Source organism: Antechinus flavipes, chromosome 4 (genome assembly GCF_016432865.1).
Source record: "Antechinus flavipes isolate AdamAnt ecotype Samford, QLD, Australia chromosome 4, AdamAnt_v2, whole genome shotgun sequence".
Classification (NCBI taxonomy): Eukaryota; Metazoa; Chordata; class Mammalia; order Dasyuromorphia; family Dasyuridae; genus Antechinus; species Antechinus flavipes.
The window spans coordinates 9998595-10019958 of NC_067401.1; the positions used below are offsets into that span (position 1 = coordinate 9998595).

Here is a 21364-nt window from a genome sequence, read left to right on the forward strand (position 1 = left end):
TCTTTCCTGAACTTGCCTCTTCCTCTTTAGGCCATTGAGACCCTAGTCAGTGGGGTCCACGACTCTTCCCTGTTCCTCACCCATCTCTGAAGTCTCCAAGGCTCATCCTGCTCCCCAAATGTCTCCCATTTCTGCCTCCTTGTCTGTACTCACGTGAGTCCTCTCCTGGGCTGCTCTCGTGACCGCTTTCCTTGTTTCTGGTCTCCCCCTCTTCCATGCATTCTCCACATCGCTCTCCACATATTTCAGGCAGAAGTCGAATCCAGGTTTCTTATGACTGGAGGCTCCATTAAAACAAGTTGCTATTTCAATGTACCTGTTAGAGGACTTTATTTTAGAATTTTCACTCTTAAATACACAATTTTTACTCTATAAAGTATAATTCAGGGCCTGCTATTTGGTGCAGTGGATAGAGCACCAGCCCTGGAAGACCTGAGTTCAAATCTGGTCTCAGACACAACATGTCCTGGCTGTGTGACCCTGGGCAAGTCACTTAACCCCAATTGCCTCAGAAAGGAAAAACAAAACAAAAAAAGTAGAGTTCCCTATATGGAGTGGGTGTTTAACAAATGTTTGTGGAATGGATCGTTGATTTGTGTGTGTGTGTGTGTGTGTGTGTGTGTGTGTGTGTGTGTGTTATCAGCCCAGCCATTCCACTGGAATGAGGGAAATTCCAGGGAGCCAACTCCCTCTCGCAATGCAAATCAGCACTTGTGGATTTTGCAGGCTCCGAGAACCGCCTGGAGGTTCAGGTTCCAGAGGCAGAGTGACTTTTTGTGGAGAGCTGGGAAGGGACAGGGACAGGATTCCCACTCCAAGGCTGCTTCTCCCACCACCAGCCGAGCAAGCTTCCTCTCATTTATTTGGTTGCTGCTGACCTACAGACACAGCTTTGCCCAGGAGAATACAAGCTCCCTGAGGACTGGGAATTTTTTTTTGGCTCAGTAACCCCAGTATAGAAGGCTCAGCCAATAGAGTTAGAGCTCTAGGCCTGGAATCACGAAGATGCGAGTTCAAATTCAGCCTCAGACACTTACTAGCGAGTCACTTAATTTCTAGAGAAGGAAATGGCAAACCAGTCCAGTAACTTTGCCAAGAAAACCCCATGGATAGGATGCTCCATGAACTGAACTGCAACTGGGCGGCAACAAATCCCCGGAGTAGGACAGTGAGTGTTGTAGTGGACAGGCTACGTCCTTGTTGCCGACTCCGGCCTTGCCCCCGGAAATCCCCACGTGTACTCTGTGACCCTGGGCAGGCTCTTTAGGCTGCATTGATTGGGCGAGTTTCCCATCCCTGGAGTTTTGAACCCTAATAAAAGCAGAGCTACAGGTCCTATTCCTAGTGTTTGGCAGAGCAGCCGGCCCATAAGTGAATAGACTTTGATTGAACGGGCTCCGCTCACTCCTTGCCTACCCAGCCTGGCCGCAGAACTCCTGGGCAGGTGGCGATCTGTCCAGCGGGTCTGGCCCAGTGCCGTCGGCCTTTTCTAACCCTGGGGCAGCTCGGAACGGGGAGAGCCCCGGCCCCCGTGGAGCAATCCTGGGCAAGAGGGCCCAGCCTCCGGGGGACTGCTGCAGCTGATTACAAGGGCTGCTCAGAGGCCCTGCCTGCCAGCAGCTGTTCCCGGAGGACTCCCAGCTGCTGGGGGGAGGAGGGAGAAGCTGAAGTGCTTTGGGGAGGGGGGGGACGACCAGCATGTGATCCAATGACTGGAAGCTTTTATTAGCACTCTCCAGGCCTTCATTCATTTGCTGCCATGGAGACCAAGAGGCCACTCACTGGGTTAGGGTGGGAGGGGTCAGAGGACCTCAGGGGAGGATCTCAAAATCTGGAGAGACCCCAGACTAGCGAGTAACCTTCAACGTCTCTGCTCTCCAAGGCCGGGAAAGACATCATCTCACCGGCAGCAGACCCTCCAGTCTTGGACAGCCCTGGACATTTAGCCTAATTCTACCTCTCTGTTTTCTACCCATGATTCCTAGGGGTGCCCTTCAAGCAGAGCCAAGCCAAGCCATCCTCCCAGCCAGCCTTGCCAATGCTTGAAGATCCTTTCGGCTCCCCTACATCCTTCCTCGCCAGACCGACAATTCCGGCCTCTTTTAGCTTCAGATGTGGGATCTCCCGGGCCCTTATCCCGAGGCCCTTCCGGATTCCCAGCAGCACACTCCCCAATACCTACCAAGATTGTGACCCCCAGAGCTAAACACCTTCTTCAGTCAAGGAATGACTGACCGGGCAGGCCAGAAGACAGCCTCCCTGGTGTGGGATGCTAGGGTCACTAGGCTGGGGTGCCAAGGATGGCCTCAGCGGAACCTGCGGACCACTCAGAATCCCAGCTCGTTTTCACATGAACTTCACCATCTTGGCCCCGTGACATTGATTTGTTTAGGCCTGGGTAGAAGACTTTACATATAGCTTTTAATTCCCTCTCATTCTATTTAGGGGATCTTTCTAACTTGTGAAAAGCTTTGGGGGGCTTTGTCTATTGTCCACCGTCCTAGCAATCCCTCCTGGACTTTCTGAATCCCTCTTCCTGCCTCTAGTGAATATCTCCAAGATATCCTAGAGATATCTTATTTGAACATGGTCCATCTTATCTCCCTAATTAGGCTAGAAGCTCCTTGAGGGCAGGGACTTTGACTTTTCTTTATCTCTTCAGTATTTGGCAAATTGGAGGTGCTTAGTAGGAATGAATGGCTGATTGCTTTACAAGTCTTTGATAAAACTGTATCAACAACGGGAGAGACCCCCGAGTCTCTCCACTAGTGACCTCCCTACAAGACATTGACCCATTCAAGATCACTCTTTGGGTCACGTCATTTAATCAGTCCTGAATCCACCCAAATGTATGGTCATGTCAACATGCTGGGGCCTCTCTCTAGGGCCCCGAAGGATTCTAAATCTGTGACGTTATTTCTTATTTGCATAACTTTCTTTATACTTCTATTTATTTTATTTTGTGCATTAAAATCAGCCCCCAGACTACCAAAGGACTCCGGAGACCCAAAAGGTCGGGAACCTTTGCGCTAGATGCCTTGACATTGGATCCCAATGGAGACTCTAAGGTCTTCCTCATGCTCACTCCGTAACTGGTCCATGTTCTTCTCTGGTGATATCTTCTCTGGTCCCAGTCTTGATCCGTAAGATTCCGAAGCCTTTCCCATCCCCTACATATCCCTCCCTTGCCTTTTCTGGAAATCCCACGGAGTTTTCATTTCTAGGAGTTTGGAGATCCCATCATTCGCAGGCATATTGCATTGCTGGAAGAATATTGACGTTCAAAATATGGTCGGTGGTTCCGGGAGAAGCTTAGGGCCATCGAAAGCACTGAATAATTTCCCAGAGGCAATCCAGCCCAGTCTCCTCCTCCTGTTCAATTCTGGACCCAGCTCATCATTCATCAGAAATGTCTAAACAAGACCCGTGCGATAGCTGTATGCATTCCCACACAGTCTGATCAATAGGCATTTTTCATTCACTTGGTTTGCCTCTTGTGTGAATATTGTTATTTTTCAGTCGGCCCCATTTAGGATTTTCTTGGCCAAGACACTGGAGTAACTTGCCGTTTCCTTTTCCAGGTCATCAGATGAGGAAACCGAGACAAACAAGATGAATTGACCAGTCCAGGGTCCCACAGCTAGTATGTCTGAGGCTGGATTGGAACCCTTTGGTACAAGTCTTCCCGATTCCAAGCCCCAGTGCCCTATCCACCGGGCCATCTCTTTTGAGTAAATTCAGAGCTCGATTTGGGGATTGTGCAGTGTTTCAGGACTGGATACAATCGGCACATCATCCACAAATAGGAACTCTGGGAGGACCTTCCTCCTCGGTTGGACCCTCACTGAGCGTCCTCATGACGATGGCCCATGGCCCACACCTTTGGTGAGCATCTGTCTGCATTTTATGCCTCATTGAACTTTCATGTGAAAAAAATCATCAAAGTTATCCCTACGATTACATCTCTTTGCTCAGAGCAAGAGTATTTATGAAAGAGAAAGAGCAGGGCACACGTTAAAAGTCAAGGTACAGAAAGGGAAAGACCCAAACATCTTGGGTAACTCATCCAAGAGAGGATTCTGGGCCTGGTAGGAAATCATATGAAGAAATGTAAAGAGAAAGAACATTAAAGCCCTAAAGTACCAGAAGCGTGAGTTTTCTTAGGCATTTTATTTTTATTTATTATTAGACATTTGATTTGTATTTATTATTACCTCATTATCAATGTTCTCTAAGTCTGTGTCCTCTCTTCCCCTTGATTCTGTATATATTTCTAGGACAGTGTACCCAAGGTTTATGAGGAAGGGGATGTTTGATAGGTGCTGTTTTTACTACGCCATGTTCACAAACGCCCTTGCTTTGAGCTTTGTGTCTACTGGCTGACTATTAAAGAGAAGCTCTTCGGTAGGGGCTCACAACCTATAGTTTTAGGAAATGGGCTTCACAAAGTCCCTAGAACCATAAGTTTTGGTCACTTCCCTGGGAATCCAAATCACAGCCAAGCTGGGAGTGCTGACTTAGGAAAGTCGCTCCTGGAAGTGGGCCGCACTCATGCCGATTTCTTGTTGCTTCTATTTTGCTGGTACACTGAACACCATTTCTTTCACGGCACAAATTGCGCCGAAATCTGGTAGAGTTTAGAAATGATGGTATTTATCCGTGAATGTTTTGTAAATAAAAAGCTATAAAAAAAAAAAAAAAGAAAAGAAAAGAAAAAGAAATGATGGGAGCTTTGGGGCAGCTTCTTGTCGTCTCTCCCTATTGCCTAAGGAGGATGGAACTCCCAGTAGCCTGGCATTTGAGGCCCTTTACAGGCCGGTTTTGACTTCTAACCATCTCACAGCCTGTCCCTTCACAGATTCTGTGCCTTTCAAACTCAGTTACTCATTCTTCTCTCAACAGAGCCCATGTTTTCCCATTCTCATATCTAGGCCTAGGACGCCACCCTCACCCCTCTTTGTTTGGAATCCTATTCATCCTTAGGAGACAAGATAAAATGCTACCTCATCCGTGAAGACTTCCCTGATTTCACCCTCCCCATCCCCAAAGAACCAGGCTAGCACCCTTTTTTTTAAATTTGAAATATAAATTTCTTCAACATTATTTCTAGCTTGATTTTCTTTTTTATTAATATTATTATAGCTTTTTATTTACAAGTTATATGCAAGGATAATTTTACAGCATGGACAATTGCCAAATCTTTTGTTCCAATTTTCCCCTCCTTCCCCTCACCCTCTCCCTCAGATGGCAGACTGACCAATACATGTTAAATATGTTAAAGTATAAATTAAATATAAAATAAGTATACATGTCCAAACAGTTATTTTGAATCGGACTCTGAAATAGTATACAATTACAGGCTAGCACCCTTTCAAGGAGGTTTTCATTGCACCTTGCTGTGTGACCATGAGATAAGGCCTTGGCTTCTCTGAATCTCCATTTGCTCATCTATAAAATGGGAGAGTTGGATTATGTGACTGCGGGGCTCCCTGCCAACTCTCAATCTCTGATTCTATTCTCTCTCGCTCCTTCTGGAGGATTTCAGCTCATCCCTGTTGAAATCTCCTTGAATCTTGTTTCTGTCGTTGGTGTATCGGCCATTTCTCCCATTTCCTCTCATTCACAAATTTGAAAAGGCGTCTTCTTCTGAATTACTGGCAATGGGAAACATTGAGCAGGACGGGCCGGGAGATCCCAGGGATCTTCAGGGGCAGCTAGCCCAGCTCCCTCAGTCTATAGACGAGGAAAGAGAGACCGGGAGAGGCGACTCGGGGCCCACGTGAGTGGGCAGCACAACCAAGTCCTCTGGTAGCAAATCCAGAGCTCTTCATGTGTTTCCTAGGAAAATGGGGCCGTAAACTCTCCTTCAGGCACTGGACCGGTGGGAGGAAATGGAAACAATGAAAGGCAAGAGAAGGTTGTTTTTAAAAAAAGAAAAACTTCCATGACTGCGGACACAGGAAGCTTCTGTGACGAAGGGAGAGGCTGCCAACTCAGAGAATCCTAAAATGGGACCATGGGGCCCAGAGCCGGGTTTCCTTTCGAGCTTTGGAAGGGCACACGAAACTTGTTGCTGTTCAGTCATGTCTAATCCTCCAAAACCCATTTGGGGTTTTCTTAGCAGAAATGTTGGAGTGCTTTGCCATGACCTTCTCCAGCTCATTTTACAGAGGAGGAAACTGAGGCACACGGGGTTAAATGACTGGCTCAGAGTCACACAGCTAGTAAGTGTCTGAGGCAGGATTTGAACTCAGGAATTGTACCATCTACCTGCTCTTGGGCACAGAGAAAATGGGACCAAATTAACTAGTGGAAAGGATTTGGAGTTGGGGACCTGAATTCAAATCTAACCTCAGATGCTTACCAGCTCTATGACCTTAGGCAAGTCACTTAGTCTTGTTTGCCTCAGTTTCCTCAACTGTAAAACTAGCTGGGGAAGGACATGGCAAACCACTCTGGGAAGAAAACCCCAAATGGGGTCAGGAAGTCAGACAGGATGAAATAACTAAGTTCAAATCCTAGTGTTAGTGCTTGGGTGACCCCCACCCTCTGGGATTCAGTTTTCTCTCTTCAAATGAGGGAATTAAATCCAATGATCTCCAATGCTTCTATGGGAAGTCTCTTGGATTTCTTTCCTCCTTGTTCTCCCCCCCCCCCCATCCTCAATCAATTAGTAAGCACTTATTAGGCACCAAATACTGTGCTCATCCCCGGGGGTTTCACAACCCGCAATGAAGCCTGGCTTCAGGGAGCGTATGTTCTATCAGGGGAAATGGTGAGCGCCTAACAAGCAGCTAAAGCCGAGAGAGGAAACGACCCCAAGGGTGCTCTGGGATACGTGTGTCAGCTGCCGGCTATAACTGCAGTGGCTAAGCCAAGGGCAAGGATCCCAAATTTCCCTCAGGGCAAATGGCTCCGAGGCTGCCCGGCGGTGAGAGGAGGGCCGTGGGAGGCCCAAGCTGGGAGCTTGTCCGATTCTTTCCAATGAGGTGCAGACGGCTGTTGTTTCTACACTAGGAAGGTCTGCCAGTGCCCTCTGAAGTCGGCGCCCTGGGTGAAAGTCCCAGTGCCCTCTCCTGGTTACTCCTCTGGCTGCGGTTCTCAAACGAGGAGGCTCAGAGAGGCAGGACAAATTTTCCTCTCCCCCTCCCCCAGTCTGCTCATCCTTCGGGCTTCCCGATCTGCCAGGTCCCCGGTCCCGGGGCCGTCTCAGCGCTGGCCCGGCAAAGGCCAGGCAGAACCTGCCGCGGGTTCTCGCAGCCCACCCCAAGCTTCCTCTGTTTCCCCGGGCAGGACGTCGCCTGCCCGGCTTTTCAAGGTCTCAGTGTTCCAGGAAAAAACAAAAGACCTCCCCCGGAGGCCGAGCCAACTTTGTACCTCCTCTGGCCCGAAGCGAGGGCTGCAGGGGCTCACGAGGGAGAGGGCCGCCGCGTGAGGAATTCTGGGCCAGAGGAGGCCGCTCCAACCGCTGACGGCCGCTCGGCCTTAGCAGAGCCCCCGTTTGTCTCCGGGCCTCAGTTTCCCCCTTGGGCGAGAAACGTTCCCCGAGTCTTTTCTAGTTTGAAATCTAGGCGGCTCCGTTCCGCCTGAGCCTCGCTTTCCTCCTCCGAGAGGGGCTGGACCCGAGTCTCCCCAGAGCCCTTTTCAGCGACGGCCTGGGCCGGCCGGCACCGCAGAGCCCAAGGAAAGTCCTGGGGGGAGGGGGAGCCTTCAATGGCACCGAGGGGGGCGGGAGGCGGGAGGGCATTTCCATTTCAAAGGGCTCTCTTTGACTAACAAAGCAGAAGCTCCCTCCGCGGTCGCGGCCGGCGGGGTGGGGGAGAGCGCGCTGCCGCTTCTTCCTCTCCCTCAGCCGAGTTAGGGCCCCGGGGCTGGCCCTGCCCACTGGCCCGGCCGGTCTGAGGGGAGCGGGCCGCGCTCCAGGCCAGCGCTGGGTGGGGGTGGGCCTAATTACTCATAACTGGAGTGGCCTGATGGGGCTGGCGCCTGGGCAGCAGCGCGCGCGCGCGCACACACGCGCTCACGCACACAGGCGCGCGCGTACTCACACGCACACATACACACCTGGCAGCCAGGGCCGGCACACGCTCACAGCCATGACAACTGGAGCCCTCTATCCTCATGCTGGGAAATTGCACCAGGTCCCACACGCGCACAAGGCGCGCGGCCGCGCTCGCACACACGCGCACACACACACCTGGCAACCAGGGCTGGCACACGCTCATAGCCGTGACAACTGGAGCCCTCTGTCCTCATGCTGGGAAATTGCACCGAGTCTCACACACACACACACACACACACACACACACACCCATAAATGGCAAGGAAGGCACAGCCAAAGCCCAGAGCCGAGTCGGAGCCGGGCGGACAGAATGGGCGCCGGGGTCGGCTCACGCGCACACGGGCACGCACGCGGGCGCCCAGACCGGCGGCGAGCGGGGGCAGTAGCCCGGGGAAGGAAGCCGGGGGGGGGGGGAGCGCTGGGGGGCGCCGGAAGGACAGAAAGCCCCTCTGCGGGGAGAGGCCCGGCCTAGAGGCTGTCCCCGGTGCTGATCCCCAGGCCGGGCACGTCGGTGCCCCCAGCGAGGAGGGGTCGGGCCCCGCAGCCCCAGCCTCAGTTCCCGTGACCTGGCGGGCCTCCTTTCCCCCGCAGCAGACAGACGCTAATGCGCCCTCAGTCCCTCCTTCCTAGGCTGGGGGGGAGGGGGGAGGAGAGAGAACGAATCTAAAAGGCTGGGCGGACTTCCCACAGCTCCAGAGCTGCCTGGTTTTATTACGAAGGAGTAGGGGACCGCCAGCGGTTATTACAAAGGAGGAAACTGAGGCCCTGGGGAGGGCCAGTTTCCTTTCCAACTCGAGCCCGTTCCTCCGAACGGGCTTCCCGGGTCTCGAGCCGACAACTGGGCAGGAACAGGGCTCCCCGCCTGGCAGAGGCTCCTGGGTCAGGAGCCCAACCCCCTTGTTTTTACCTCGGGGTTAGTGGAGGAATAAGAGACGGAGAGGCCGGCTCTAACCCCCTCGGGGGCCAACTGCGGGGCCGAATTTGAACTCGGGTTCTCTCCGCTGACCCCACGGCGGCGCGATGCCGCCTCACTGCCCCGGAGCCTCTCCCAGCTTCGTTTAGCGCCGATAGATTAATTATGCTCCAGGCTTCGGTCTGGGAAGGAAGCCTCGGGCCTTCTGTGGACTGAATGGGCGCAGTTCGGACTCCGGGTCTCTTTTTCCTAAGGTAGATGTTGTGGGTAATAAAATCGATTCACTTAGTGAATCCGTAGCGTTTTCTTTGTTTTCTTTTAGCTATTTTATAATTACATTATTTATATAATTATATAGTTATTTTTTAAAATAGATTTTAATGATATACACACTTCTCATATATTTCCTCAGTCAAGGGATTCCAACCCAATTTAACAAGCACTTATTAAACACCTACTGTTTGCCTGGTATTATGCTAAGGGCTGGTGATAGAGAGGAAAAAAAAAGAAATGTTTCTGTCCTCGGGGAGTTTATGTTTTTTAGTGGGGGGAGGGGAAAGGAAGGGCAACAGGTGCACGTTTAAGTAAACACAGTCATTTCCGGAAGGGGGGGTGTGGGGCCCCTCCAGCAGGAGGAGATGGTCCTTGAGACCGAAGCTAGGAATTCTAAGAGGTGAGAGAGCGATCCAGACCGGTGGACAATGAAATAATTAAGCATTTATTAATCACCTACTGAGTGCCACACCCTGTGCTGGGCCCCGGGGATACAAAGAAATGGCTTTTATGGGGAACGGCTATCCACTAGTTTAACCGCAGGAGCCAGCCAGTGGAATAAGACCGGAGAGGCAGATGGGAGCCAGACCACTGGAAGGCATTGAATGCCAGGCCGAGGAGTGGGCATTTCAAAGAGGCATTGATTATTAAGTAGGGGACCTGTGGAGTTGGAAGCTGCTGCACCGCTGGGGGAAAGAGCCCCCAGTCTAGAATCAGGCAACATCGATTTAAAAATCGGTTTAAATCCTGCCTGCCATTCGCCCCTGTGTCACCTGGGACACATGGTATTCCCCTGCGGGGCCTGGCAGGGCCAAGTACTCACTGCCCAGAAATGTCTCTTGCAGCGTCAGAGCTCTGCCCTGAGGTCTGGGGAGGTGAGACAGCCAAAGAGGGGAGAGGCCGGATGGCTCAAGAGTTGGTGCCCTTAGCTCCCGGCCAGATTGCCTGCTGGGGGAGAACCTGCAGACACTGGCCAATCCAGGTGAGAGCCCCCTCCCCCAATCCAAAATCCCTCTAGTTACAACCCGAGATGGCCTTCCCCATTGCCAAACGGCTGGATTACTCCAGAAGGAAGAACCACCAATGCATGGTCTCTAACTTCTGCTCCTAATCCCGGGGAGTAGGATTTACTTCAGGGGTTCCAGCTCCATCTTTTGCACCATATTCCCAGAGTGCAATGCCTGGCAAACAGCAGGCGCTTAATAAGTACTTGTTGAAGTGGCCTGCCCTTGATTGTTCCATTCTACCATTGGCCCCCAGCTGATTGCTTCTAATTTTCAAATCCAGGCTCCCCAGACCCACTATTAAGCTGGGGAACAAGGGGACGGATTCTCGAGCTAGAGTGAGAAAGGATCTGCAGGACCCCTCCCCTAACTCTCATTATAGGGAGCAGGGAGAGGGCCGGGGAGATTCAGTGACTTGCCCAAGAGGGTCCCGAGACCAAGCGCTCTTTCCCCACTGCTGTTCAGGAGGGCGGTTCCTGGCACACGCACTCGAGGACTTCTCTCCCGGTGTGGGAGCAAAGAGCCGAGACTTCTGCCTGCCTTCCCCACGCGGGAGGGAGGCAGGATGGGGCCCCTGGCCCAGGAAGGAGCCACGGAGGGGATCCGGGGCCTGTCGTCACATCCAGAAGCAGAGGCTCCTGCAGTGTCCTTGCTGGCCTAAGGGGGGCCCATGTCGGAGCCAGGACTTGAGCCACTCCATTGTCCACTTGCCAGCTGGGGGATTTCAGCCCTTTCTGGACTTAGCTGGGGGTGGGGGTGGGGCAGGATTTCGGGATCTCAATGGGGAGGGACGGTCAGGGGAAGTCCCTCCCCCCAGATACTGAACACGGTGATCACAACTTCACTGGCTTTCCAAATGAGCCACCATCAGTTCTATGGCCTCATTCACTTCCTCCCTACCCAGACCAAACACCGGAGCCCGATCCCGGGTCCTCCCAACTCCAGTTGGAGCGGAAGCTTCTGGAGGGCAGGGACGACTCTGCTCTTGCACTGGGACCCCCAGATCCGGGCCTGCCCGACCCCAATTCATTGCTTAGTAAATGTCTGTGAACTGCTCAGCGAGGGACTTGTTTTTCAATTCAATCCAGTTTGAGGCAGAGGCAGGTGGTGCTGGGGAAGGATGGGCCTGGAGTCCCGGAGGCCTGTTCCCACTGGGGTAGTCTTGCTTTCCTCCCTTCCATGACCTCTGTGGTCTCTTCCAGCTTGAGTCTCTGCTCACATAAACTTTATTTTTTTATTATGGCTTTTTATTGACAGAACATATGCATGGGCAATTTTTCAACATTGACCCTCCATCACTTCTGTTCCAATTTCCCCCTCCTTCCCCCCCCCCCAAGGCAGGCAGTCCCATACATGTTAGACCACATGAGATTTAGCATGATGGAGAGGCGGGGAGGCCTGGGGTCAGATGACCTTGAACAGCTCCCAACTCCCAGTCTTCCCCTCCATGAAGGGAGTGGGGTTGGACCCGCCGGGCTTATTGCTCTAAATCTGTGATCTGAGATACCCGAGCTGCTGTTCTGGAGTTCTTGGAACCCTTTCGCGATGGCCCGGCTTCTAGTTCCCTCCCCGCATCCCAGGATTCCCTGCACATGTTCCCGCAGCCTGTTCACTCATTTCAGACTCCGTCCAGCAAAAGGAAGGTTCCCTCGGGTGAAAGGGTCCCTTGGGCTTTTTAACCAGGACCCGACATAAGCATCGGCTACACCGGCTTTGTGGGCGCTGGCCACCAAGGGACTTAGGGGGACTGCTTTCCCTCTCGGGGAAAAAGAGAAACGGACCTGGGTTCAAGTGCCAGCTGAGACACCTGGGGATCCCTGGGGGAGACCCGTTTTCTCCGCTGTAAAAGTTACCCTGCAAAGTCCCCACTTCTCAGGTTGTTGTAAAGAGCTGGCTCGGGCTATGGAAGCGCAGATGAGCCTTTTTTTTTTTTTTTTTTCCAGGAAAGCGTCTTTTCATACAAAAGAATCCCGGCAAGACAGAGGCGGCCATCAGAGAATGGGCCAGCCATGTAAGGGGCCTAGATTGGAACATAAGGAGCAGTCCTCTGCTGAGTTAGGGCCCCCCGGGCAGGAGAGGCTTTGCACCCGCAGTCTGGGAAAGGAGGACCAAAGGCGGGGAGCTAGTGGATCAGGGATCCACGCCAGGGGGCTGCGAGGGCCGCTGGTTCAACCACCCCCCTCGTCTTACAGAGGGGGAAACTGAGGCCCAGGGAGGCGGGCCACTGGTCCCACTACAAAGAATAAGGGGGCAGCAGAGGGGAGGTAAGGCCCGGCTCCCTTCCCACCCCGGTCTGATCTTCTCGAGATCTGCCTCCGAGCCTGTTCCAAGCTAACCTGCGAACCGGACCCAGGAGGGCTTGGGGGAGGGGCGGGGGTGTCCGAGGAGCGCCCAGGAAGATGCGGTGGTCTGACGGCTGGGCCGGGCGGAGCCCCGCTTCGGCCGAGCGTTGGGATTAGGAAAGGGGCGCCGGGTCTGGGGCCGGCGTCCGCCTCCCACCCCATCCTCTCCCAGCCGCATAAAGGGGGCCCCAGTGTTGGCCAACAAGCCGGGGGAGGGGGGAGGGGGGGGTCGGCGGCAGGCGGCAGAGGTCCCGGGCTGGCAGGAGCTCCACCTCCAGGCTCGGCTCCACCCTCCCCCCTCATTCAAGGACTGGAATAAAGGGAACGGGCAGCGGGAGGTGGCGCAGGAAAACAAAGCTTTCCGACTGGGGCCTCCTAATTACCCCGGGAGCGGGCGGCGGCGGCGCTGCAGTCCCAAACAGGGAGGGGGGGGCGCCGGCGTGAGGGCGTCCCATCCAGGGAGGGGGGGCCGCCGGCGTGAGGGCTGTCCCATATGGGGGGGCGCCGGCGTGAGGGCTGTCCCATATGGGGGGGCGCCGGCGTGAGGGCGTCCCATCCAGGGAGGGGGGCCGCCCGCGTGAGGGCTGTCCCATATGGGGGGGCGCCGGCGTGAGGGCGTCCCATCCAGGGAGGGGGGCCGGAGAGAATTCCTGCTTGCCCAAGGGTCTGAGGAAAAGCCTCTGCACACGGAGGGTCAGGTTTCTAGGGGTCCATTTTGGGGAGGAGTGTGACACATTCGTAGCGGGACCCCGAGGTCACAGAAACCAATCTTATTGAGCAAAGGACGAAACCGAACTTCTAGGGAAGGAGGTGATACGTCAGAAGCAGGTTTCGAATCCAGATCCTCGAACAACAGCGAGGGGGGTGGGGGGAGCAGGTCCCTGGCCCTTAAGCCTCTGTACGCCGCCCCAGTACGATGAATAGAACTCAGGGAGCGAGGGCGACCTGGCAAAGGGGAGGCGGGCGAGGGAGCACGGAAAGAGCCCCGGACTCAGCCACCCTTGTGCCCCTCCCCCCCTCCCGCTCTGTTTTCTGGAGCTGTATTCCCACCTCCTTCCCAACCTGACCCAGGGAAAATGGGGAGAAGATCGGAGCAGCCTTCGGGGGCTACTGTGGAAGGGGAGGGGGGAAAGGACAAAGAGAACCAGGGGGAGAAAGGGGAAAGAGACACAGAGGGGGAGAGAGGGAGAAAAGAGAGGCGGGAGAGCCAGAGAAACAGAGAGGCGGGAGAGAGTGAGAGGGAGGCAGAAAGAGACAAGAGAAAGAGAGAGGGGGAGGGAGGGGAGAAGGAAAGGGAAGAGAGGCGGGAAGAAAGAGAGGGAGGGAGGAAGAAAGAACCAGACGGAAGAGAAAGAGACAGAAGGGGAGAGAGGAGACAGGGAGAGGGTGGGGAGAACGGGAGAAAGAGAGGAGAGAAGAGGGAGGAAGAGACAGGCAGAAGGAAGGGGGAGGGAAAAAGTCACAGAAGGGAGAGAGGAGAGGAGAGTGGAGAGGAAGAAAAAAAGAAGGGGAAGGAGAGCGAGGGTGAAGAGAGAGAGAGAAAGGAAAAAGAGGAGAGGAGGAGGGAGGGAGGGAAAAAGAGAAAGAGACAGACCCAGAGAGAAAGGGAAGAGGGAGAGACAAAGAGACCCAGAGGAGAGACAGCCCTCCCCTTTTCGGCTCCCGCGGGTTGTTCTCCGCCCCTCCCCGCGCCGGTCTTCCGCGCCCCCCACCCTAATCTCATCTATTTCCCGCGCTTAGAGTCCCCCCACCCCACCCCCAACCTTGTTGCTGGGGAAAGAAGTCCGTGGCGGGGTTGCCTCCCGTGGGTGTGGAGCCCTGCCTCTTTCCTCTTTCCCCGCACCTGCCGAAAGAGGACTAACGGGTCTCGTGGGTGCCCGCGTGTGTGTGACAGGACCGAGGGGGTGCCCCGATTGATTGGGTGGGCTGGTCCTCGAGTGGGACCCCTTCCGTGGCTGCCGTGGGAGAGTTGCTATTTGGGTCTGTGCGCAGCTCCACACGTCCGGTGGGTCTGGACTGTGCCCGAGTGGCACACGCACTAGCAGCGTGTCTGTGCACCCGGGTACACTCGTGGGTGCTCGGATTAGGTGTGTGCACACCAGAGAGTAAACGCTCTAGCGTGGGCACCATCTTATCCCTGTGTGCGTGGGGAAGGAGGCGACTTCTCCTCTGGCTTCTGGGGCGGGGAGTTTTCCCTCAGTTTCCACCTTTCTCCCAAGATGTTTACCAGCGCGTTCCTGAGAGGGAAAGTCCCGTTCCCCAAGGGGCCTCAGCGGCCAATGTGCGTGCCCGGCCGGGCGTGGGCTGGGGCTTTGTGTTTGTACGTGGGGGGTAAGTGGGGGTTTGTACGTGTCGAGTGGGGGACGCCTTGGACTAGAATAGCCCCTCTCCTCCGTGTGCACGTGGCGTGGGAGGTGAGGCGAGTTAAAGTGAGGTTACAAGGTTCGAGCCCCAAATGAAATGTGCAGGAGATGACCGCTCCGTGGCCCCATCAGGGCCACTGGAATAATTACTAGTAATCACCCTCATTGCAACGGTCATTAGGGTTACTAGGAGAACACTGGGGGTGAAACACGCCACTCTCGCCATCACGGATCGTTCACTTTCGACCCCTTCCTCCGGCTAGCTCCAGTTTCCGAGTCTTCCTTATTACCAGTTCATGGCCCATGTCTGATGGACATCACAACTAGCCAATTCTAGGGCGCAAAGCGTCAACTCTGTGTTCGCCCGCCAACCTGAACCAATAGATACGGATATCGCAAAAGTCCCGCCTTCCGCGTCGGGCGCCCCCTTCTGGCCGCTTGGGCCGGACCGGCTCGATCGCCATCTTGGATGTGGCATGAATTCCTCTCTGTCTAAGCCTTTGGGAGACCTCGGGACTCCGCCCCGAACCCCGGCCATGGCCCCGATCCTGTCGAGCGGTCTAGGATCCGAGGCGTTCACCTGCTTGGCAAGATCTCGGTACCCCAGGTGGCCTGAGGTCGAAAAGCGCTCGATAACCCAGCTGCCGCCATATTGGGAGTGGCGTCTTCCCGGCTCTCTTCGGCGCCCCCACCACCACCCCCCCGCGTTCGTGGCCGTGGCCGTGACCGTGGGTGTGGGGTCTCTTTAATACAGTCCTCTCAAATTCTATTTCTACAGAGGGGGCTGCCCCTCAAATTCTCGCCCCTCCTACTCGAAGCGGACAAGGGCTTATGAAAATAGGACTAATTAATGTGATAATTACTCATTAGCAAGGAGGCAGCCCCGGAACCAACCTTGGTGGGAAGGGGGAATGGAGAATTAATAAGCCCACGGAGATTGATAGGGGCTCGAGCGTGGAGGGGGCACACGATGGATCCAGACGGGAGTGGGAGTGGGTAAAAGACTCGGGCAGACCCGTCAGCCCCGGTGGGCTCGGTTAGGTCCAGGGTGCTCCAGAGTTTGGGGGGAGGGGCGTGAGAGCCTCTGTTCTCTTGGGCACCCACCCATCGGTGGGATGCACTCAATCTCCTTTGGGGAGGAGTGGCGTGATTACCCCAGCAATTGTCAGCACGAGTGGGCATAAAATCTTAAGTGTGGGTGCTCTGGGACCTTCGTGGGGCCAGAGCTCGGGGAAGGGTCTGGGGGCGGCGCGTTGGAGTATGCCCCAGTGCCCTCTGATGGTGGATGCCCTGCCTCTGCGTGCACTCCTGAGCCTGTGCCCTATAGGACCCGAGGGGAGCTACTTCCCTCCCCCACTCTGTGCTTCAGTCCTCCCCACTCAAAGATGCTTTCTCTCCAAGCCAGCCTCCCTCTTTCTATTCCTCTTTCTTGCTTTTTTCCTCCCCTTTCCTGACTCTCCTCTCTCCTCCCGCTCCCCTCTCTCTTTTCTAATCCCGCTAACTTTCCCTTTTCCTTTCTCTCCCACTCTTTCCCTCCCTCTCTCCCTCCTCCCCTCGGTCCTCCCCCTTCTTGCTCTCTTCTTCCCTTCTCCCTCACTGCTCTCCTCTCCTCCTCTCCCTCCTCTCCTCCCCCTCCTACTCTCTCCTCTCTTCCCCCCTCCCAGCTCCATCCCTCCTCCCCTCCCTCCTCTCTCCTTTTTCCTCTCTCCTCCCTCCCTGCTGTCTCCCTCCTTTCCCTCTCTTTTCTTCCCCTCCCCCTTCCTTCTTTCTCCCTCTCCCCCTCTCCCTCCTCTCTTCCCTCTCTTCTCCCTCCCTTGCCCTATTTCCCTCTCCCTCCTCCCTCTCCTCCTCCTCCTCCTTTCCCGCCCCTCCTCCTCCTTCTTTCCCCCTCCCCCCTCCCCCCCAGAGGCAGGAGCAGTTTTACCGCGTTTTGCCTTTCAGGGGCAGCAGTTAGAGCAAAACAGAGGAGGCAGACACCGCGCATGCGTCCCCTTCCCACCCCCACCCCCCCGGCCCCCCTCCGGCGTAACTCGAATCTCGAATGACAGAGCTGGGAGCGGCTGCGCCCGCACTGGCCGAGGAGCGGTACTGCCGCTTTAAGCACGCTCGCCCATTGTTCGAGCCCGAGCCAATGGCGGAGCGCACGCTCCCCGGGATCGACCAATGGGGCCGGGGCAGAGGAGGCCTCGCCCCGCCCACTCCTCTATATTAAGGGCCTGGCGCCGCGTGAGTCCCCCACTGGCTGCTCTCAAAAGCCATCTTTGCATTGTTCTCGGGCCCCGCGCGCCGGGCATCTCTCCCGCTGCCGCCGCCACTGCCGTCCTCGCCTCATCCCGGCCCCGCTCCGGCTCCGCGCTCCGGCGGCGTGCTTGTGTGTGGGCTGCTTCTCGCGCGTGGGCTCCTCCGGCCCCCTGCGTCCCCGGCCCGCCCGGCCCCTCGAGCATCCTCGCGCCTCTGGCAGCTGCCCCCGCCCCGCCATGTCCGACACCGCCGTGGACACGAGCTCCGAGATCTCCACCAAGGTAAGCACTCCCGCGTGGGTCCGTGTGGATGCGCGGCCCTTTGTCTGGCCGAGCCATGCCCTGCCGGGCGGCGCGAGCGCCGGGTTCCGTGGGGAGCGTGTGCTCCGCCCCCGCGCGGCGCGCCCGGGGGGGAGAGGGCGGCCCACGGGGTTCGGTGAGATCCGCGGAGGGGGTGTCGGTGGCCCTGCCGGCCGAGCGACAGAGGGGACGCTGTCCCGCACTTCTCCTTTGTTCCGTGGGCGCCCACCCGGTGCGCGGGGGAGCGAAGGGAGGGGGCGTCGGAGTCCCCGGGGAAGGCTTGGGGGACAGCTGGGCCCCCGAGGGGCTGCCGGCCCTGGGGGGAGGGGCGGGGTGGGGCGGGGAGACCCACGCGGGCGAGAAAATGTAAGTGCGCGGGGCAACCTCCCGCGTCTGGGTGACGGGAGTATACAAAACTCCCGACGGCGCGGGGTACGGTCCCGGGTGGAGGTCCGGCCCACGCTTGCTGTCTCTCGCAGCGCCGGCGTCCACGCGCGGGTGGCCTTGGCCATCACCTTGACGTCTCCTTAGCCCGCGGCGCCCCCATTCTAGGGCACACTTCTCAGTCTGGAGATGCGCACCGGTCTTGGTTGTTGGTGGGCGCGCGGGGGTTTTGACCGGGCCCACGCGCGCCCCCCTGGCCCGAGACTGGGCGGGAGCCTGGACGGCTCCTCCCGCGGGAGGGGGTGGGCGGCTTTGTTTGCTTGAGAGCGCGACCAGCTGCCGGGGAGAGAGGGGGTACCTGGGACCGAGCTCGTGGTCGTGGGAGGGACCTTGGTGACATGCGATCCCCCGGGAGCCCGGCCCCGGTAGAGCGGGGCCGCGGTGTGGCGTGGGAGCGCCCAGTCTGGAGCGGGAGTGCCTAAGATTGATGACTCCTCACGGGGCGGGAAGAGGGCTGCCTTTGAGGGGGCCAGACGGGTTCCTGGGACTTGAAGGTGCTTCCCGAGGGGGTAGTTGATGACGTGGGCGACCTGAAAGGGCTTCCTGCATTTGGGGGTAGCGGGTGGGGGGCTCCCCAATTGTTGGTGAGTTGAGGGACCCCTGCTGAGGGGAAGGATGGTGGGGGGGGTCAGGTTGTGGTCCTGCGGCTTGCTCTCAGGCACTAGTCTGGCGCGAAACCCGCATCCCGGACTTGCGCCCGTGGGGATCCCTGACCTCCCACGAAGGGTTCCGGGAGTTCGGGGCCACGTGCTCCGCGCGGAGCGCCCGAGGCCCGCGCGCAAAAGCGGCCAGCCCGCCGGGCTGTGTGGAGCCGGCCGGGCCCCCGCGCGCTTGCGCAGCGGGGTTCCTCCCCGCCCCATCCTCCCTCGCGCCCCTCCCCCCACCTGAGAGGCTAGGGGGCGGGAGGGGGGCCTGCGCAGGAGGGAGCTGAGCGCGCCCCATGGTGGCGGAGCAGCAGATCGCAAGTCCTGGGAAGCTGTGTGTGGCTGCATCTGCTATTGTAGCCCGAGACCCCCTGGGGGCGCTCTGCAGGGGAAGGCGGCCCTGCGGAGCCCAGCCGGGGGGCGTCTGCCCTCAGGGGGCTTGCAGCCAGCCCGAGGGAACGTAGAGGGAAGGGTGGGAGGCCCAGGTGAGCCTCAGACCCTGGTGGAGAGCCGGAGCCCGGCGGGCATCATGGAAAGTTACCCGGGTCCCCTCCCCCCCACAGGCCTGCTAACTCACTTAGGAAAGGGAAAAACCCGGCTGGGGGGCGGGCCCTGGGAGGGGCGGGAGGGGCCGACTTCGGGGCGCGGGGCCTGGCGGGCGAGCTCCGGCTGGGGAGGCCGGAGCTGGGGAGCAGGAGCAGGTGCTCTGCCGGGGTGGGCGCGCACACCAGGTGGTCCCTGCAGTTCCCGACCTGCCCCGGGGCAGGGGGGGCCGGTGCGCTGGCTGCAGGGCTGCCCCCCCCACCCCCAGGCTGGCCCTGACGGCCTGTTTCTTTCCCTCCCAAGGACCTGAAAGAGAAGAAGGAAGTGGTGGAGGAGGCGGAGAACGGCCGAGATGCCCCCGCTAACGGGAACGCGGTGAGTGCCCCAGCCCCCGCGGGCGGGTGGGGGGCCGGCCCCTAGGGCGCTCGGGAGGGTTGCTCCAAAGTCTGTGCCCCCTTGTGGGGAGCCGGGGCAGCTGTGCTGAGGGTGCCTTCTTTCCCTCCAGAACGAGGAGAATGGAGAACAGGAGGCTGACAATGAAGTAGATGAAGAGGAAGAAGAGGGTGGAGAAGAAGAGGATGAGGAGGAGGAAGGAGATGGTGAGTGTGCTGGGGCAGGGGGAGCCCAGGGGTCTGAGTGACAGCACACAGCCTTCTGGATCTGGGGCAGCCGGACCGGGGACTCCCGCTTTGCGTCAGGGCTCTTTTGGGCCGGTGGGCTGTGGCCAATCCATCCTGTTCTCGGCCCCCAGATCCCGTAACTAGTCTCTTTCCTGGCTCAGAAATGACTTCACTAACCGGGTTGGGGAGGGGGCGGGGTCTGTGAGGTCCCTGTGGGTACGAGGACAAGCCCTTTGCTGTCTCCTCCAGGTGAGGAAGAAGATGGAGACGAGGATGATGAAGCTGACACAGCTACAGGCAAAAGGGCAGCTGAAGATGATGAGGTGAGCCGCGGGCCAGGGGGAGGGGGGCCGCACCCCAGGGCCGGTGGAGGGGCCCCGGGCTGACCCCCTGCTCTCCTTTTTGTTTGCCAGGAGGAGGACGTGGACACCAAGAAGCAGAAGACCGATGAGGATGACTAGATGGCAGAAACAAGAAAAAAGAAAAAAAAAAGGGAAAAAAATTTAAATTAAAAAAAAGAGAGAGAAAGAAAAGAAAAGGCCACCGTGACCTATTCACCCTCAACTTCCCGTCTCAGAATCTAAACGTGGTCACCTTCGAGTAGAGAGGCCCGGCCCACCGGGGCGCCAGCACCCACGCAGATGACACGCTCCTGACCGACCGCCACCAACCACCAATGAGAATTCCGACAGGGGAGGAAAAAACCAGACCAAAACTTCCAAGGCCCTGCTTTTTTTCTTAAAAGTACTTTAAAAAGGAAAATTTGTTTGTATTTTTATTTACATTTTATATTTTTGTACATATTGTTAGGGGGGTCAGCCATTTTTCCGTGATCTCGGACGACCAAACAGCCTTTGCCGTGTTCTCTGTCCTGCTTCTGACTTTACTTGTGGTGTGACCATGTTCCTTACGATCTCAAAGGAGAAAAAAAACCTTGTAAAAAAAGCAAAAACGACAACAAAAAATACAATCTTATTCCGAGCATTCCAATAACTTTTTTTTGTGTCTGTACTTAGCTGTACAATAAATAGTTGGTTTGTATGAGATGGTTAAAAGGCCAAAGATAAAAGGTATTTCTTTTTTTTTTCCTTTTTTTCTTTGTCTATGAAGTTGCGCTTTTGGGGTTTTATTTTTGTTTTGATTTTTTTGTTGTTTTTTTTCTTTTTTTGTTTAAGAAATTTTTTTTGGCCTGTTTGATGTATGTGTGAAACATGTTGTCCAACAATAAACCGGAATTTTATTTTGCTGAGTTGTTCTAACAAGTGTCTCTGTGCTGTTTTTGGTGTGCTCTGCTCTTGGGAAGGCTGGGGAGGGGAGGGGGCAGCCCCGGCACTCCATGCTCTAACCCCGCCCCCACCCTCCATATTCCTAAACCTAGGGCTGGGGAGGAGCTTGGGGTGGGGGAGGGCTCAGGGGTTCCCAAGTGCCTACAACTGCAGGGGGGGGTATGAAGCCATTCGCAGCCTGGGCTGGCTCACCAAGAAGCAGGATCTGCGATGAGGCGAAATGTCCCTCAGGCCCCCGGGGCCGATCTTGGGGTCCCAGGGCCGCCCTCCCTTCCCAGCTCTGCCCCTCACGAAGGCGGGGCCGCTGGCTTGGGGCCCTTGCGAGGACAA

At 56.6% G+C, this 21364-nt stretch overlaps 2 protein-coding genes across 2 annotated transcripts; both read left to right on the plus strand.

The window, feature by feature from the left end:
- The first annotated feature begins 8337 nt into the window (after positions 1-8337).
- LOC127563255 (histone-lysine N-methyltransferase, H3 lysine-79 specific-like) lies at positions 8338-17103 on the plus strand. Its single transcript, XM_051999592.1, has 2 exons — positions 8338-9229; positions 10094-17103. Exon 2 carries the CDS (start codon positions 13671-13673, stop codon positions 14634-14636), a length of 966 nt encoding a protein of 321 aa, XP_051855552.1. The 5' UTR covers positions 8338-9229; positions 10094-13670; the 3' UTR covers positions 14637-17103.
- A 78-nt stretch (positions 17104-17181) lies between these two features.
- PTMA (prothymosin alpha) lies at positions 17182-21010 on the plus strand. The gene is made up of 5 exons (XM_051999593.1): positions 17182-17479; positions 19432-19503; positions 19634-19727; positions 19998-20071; positions 20162-21010. Exons 1-5 carry the CDS (start codon positions 17435-17437, stop codon positions 20207-20209), a joined length of 333 nt encoding a protein of 110 aa, XP_051855553.1. The 5' UTR covers positions 17182-17434; the 3' UTR covers positions 20210-21010.
- The last annotated feature ends 354 nt before the right edge of the window (positions 21011-21364 follow it).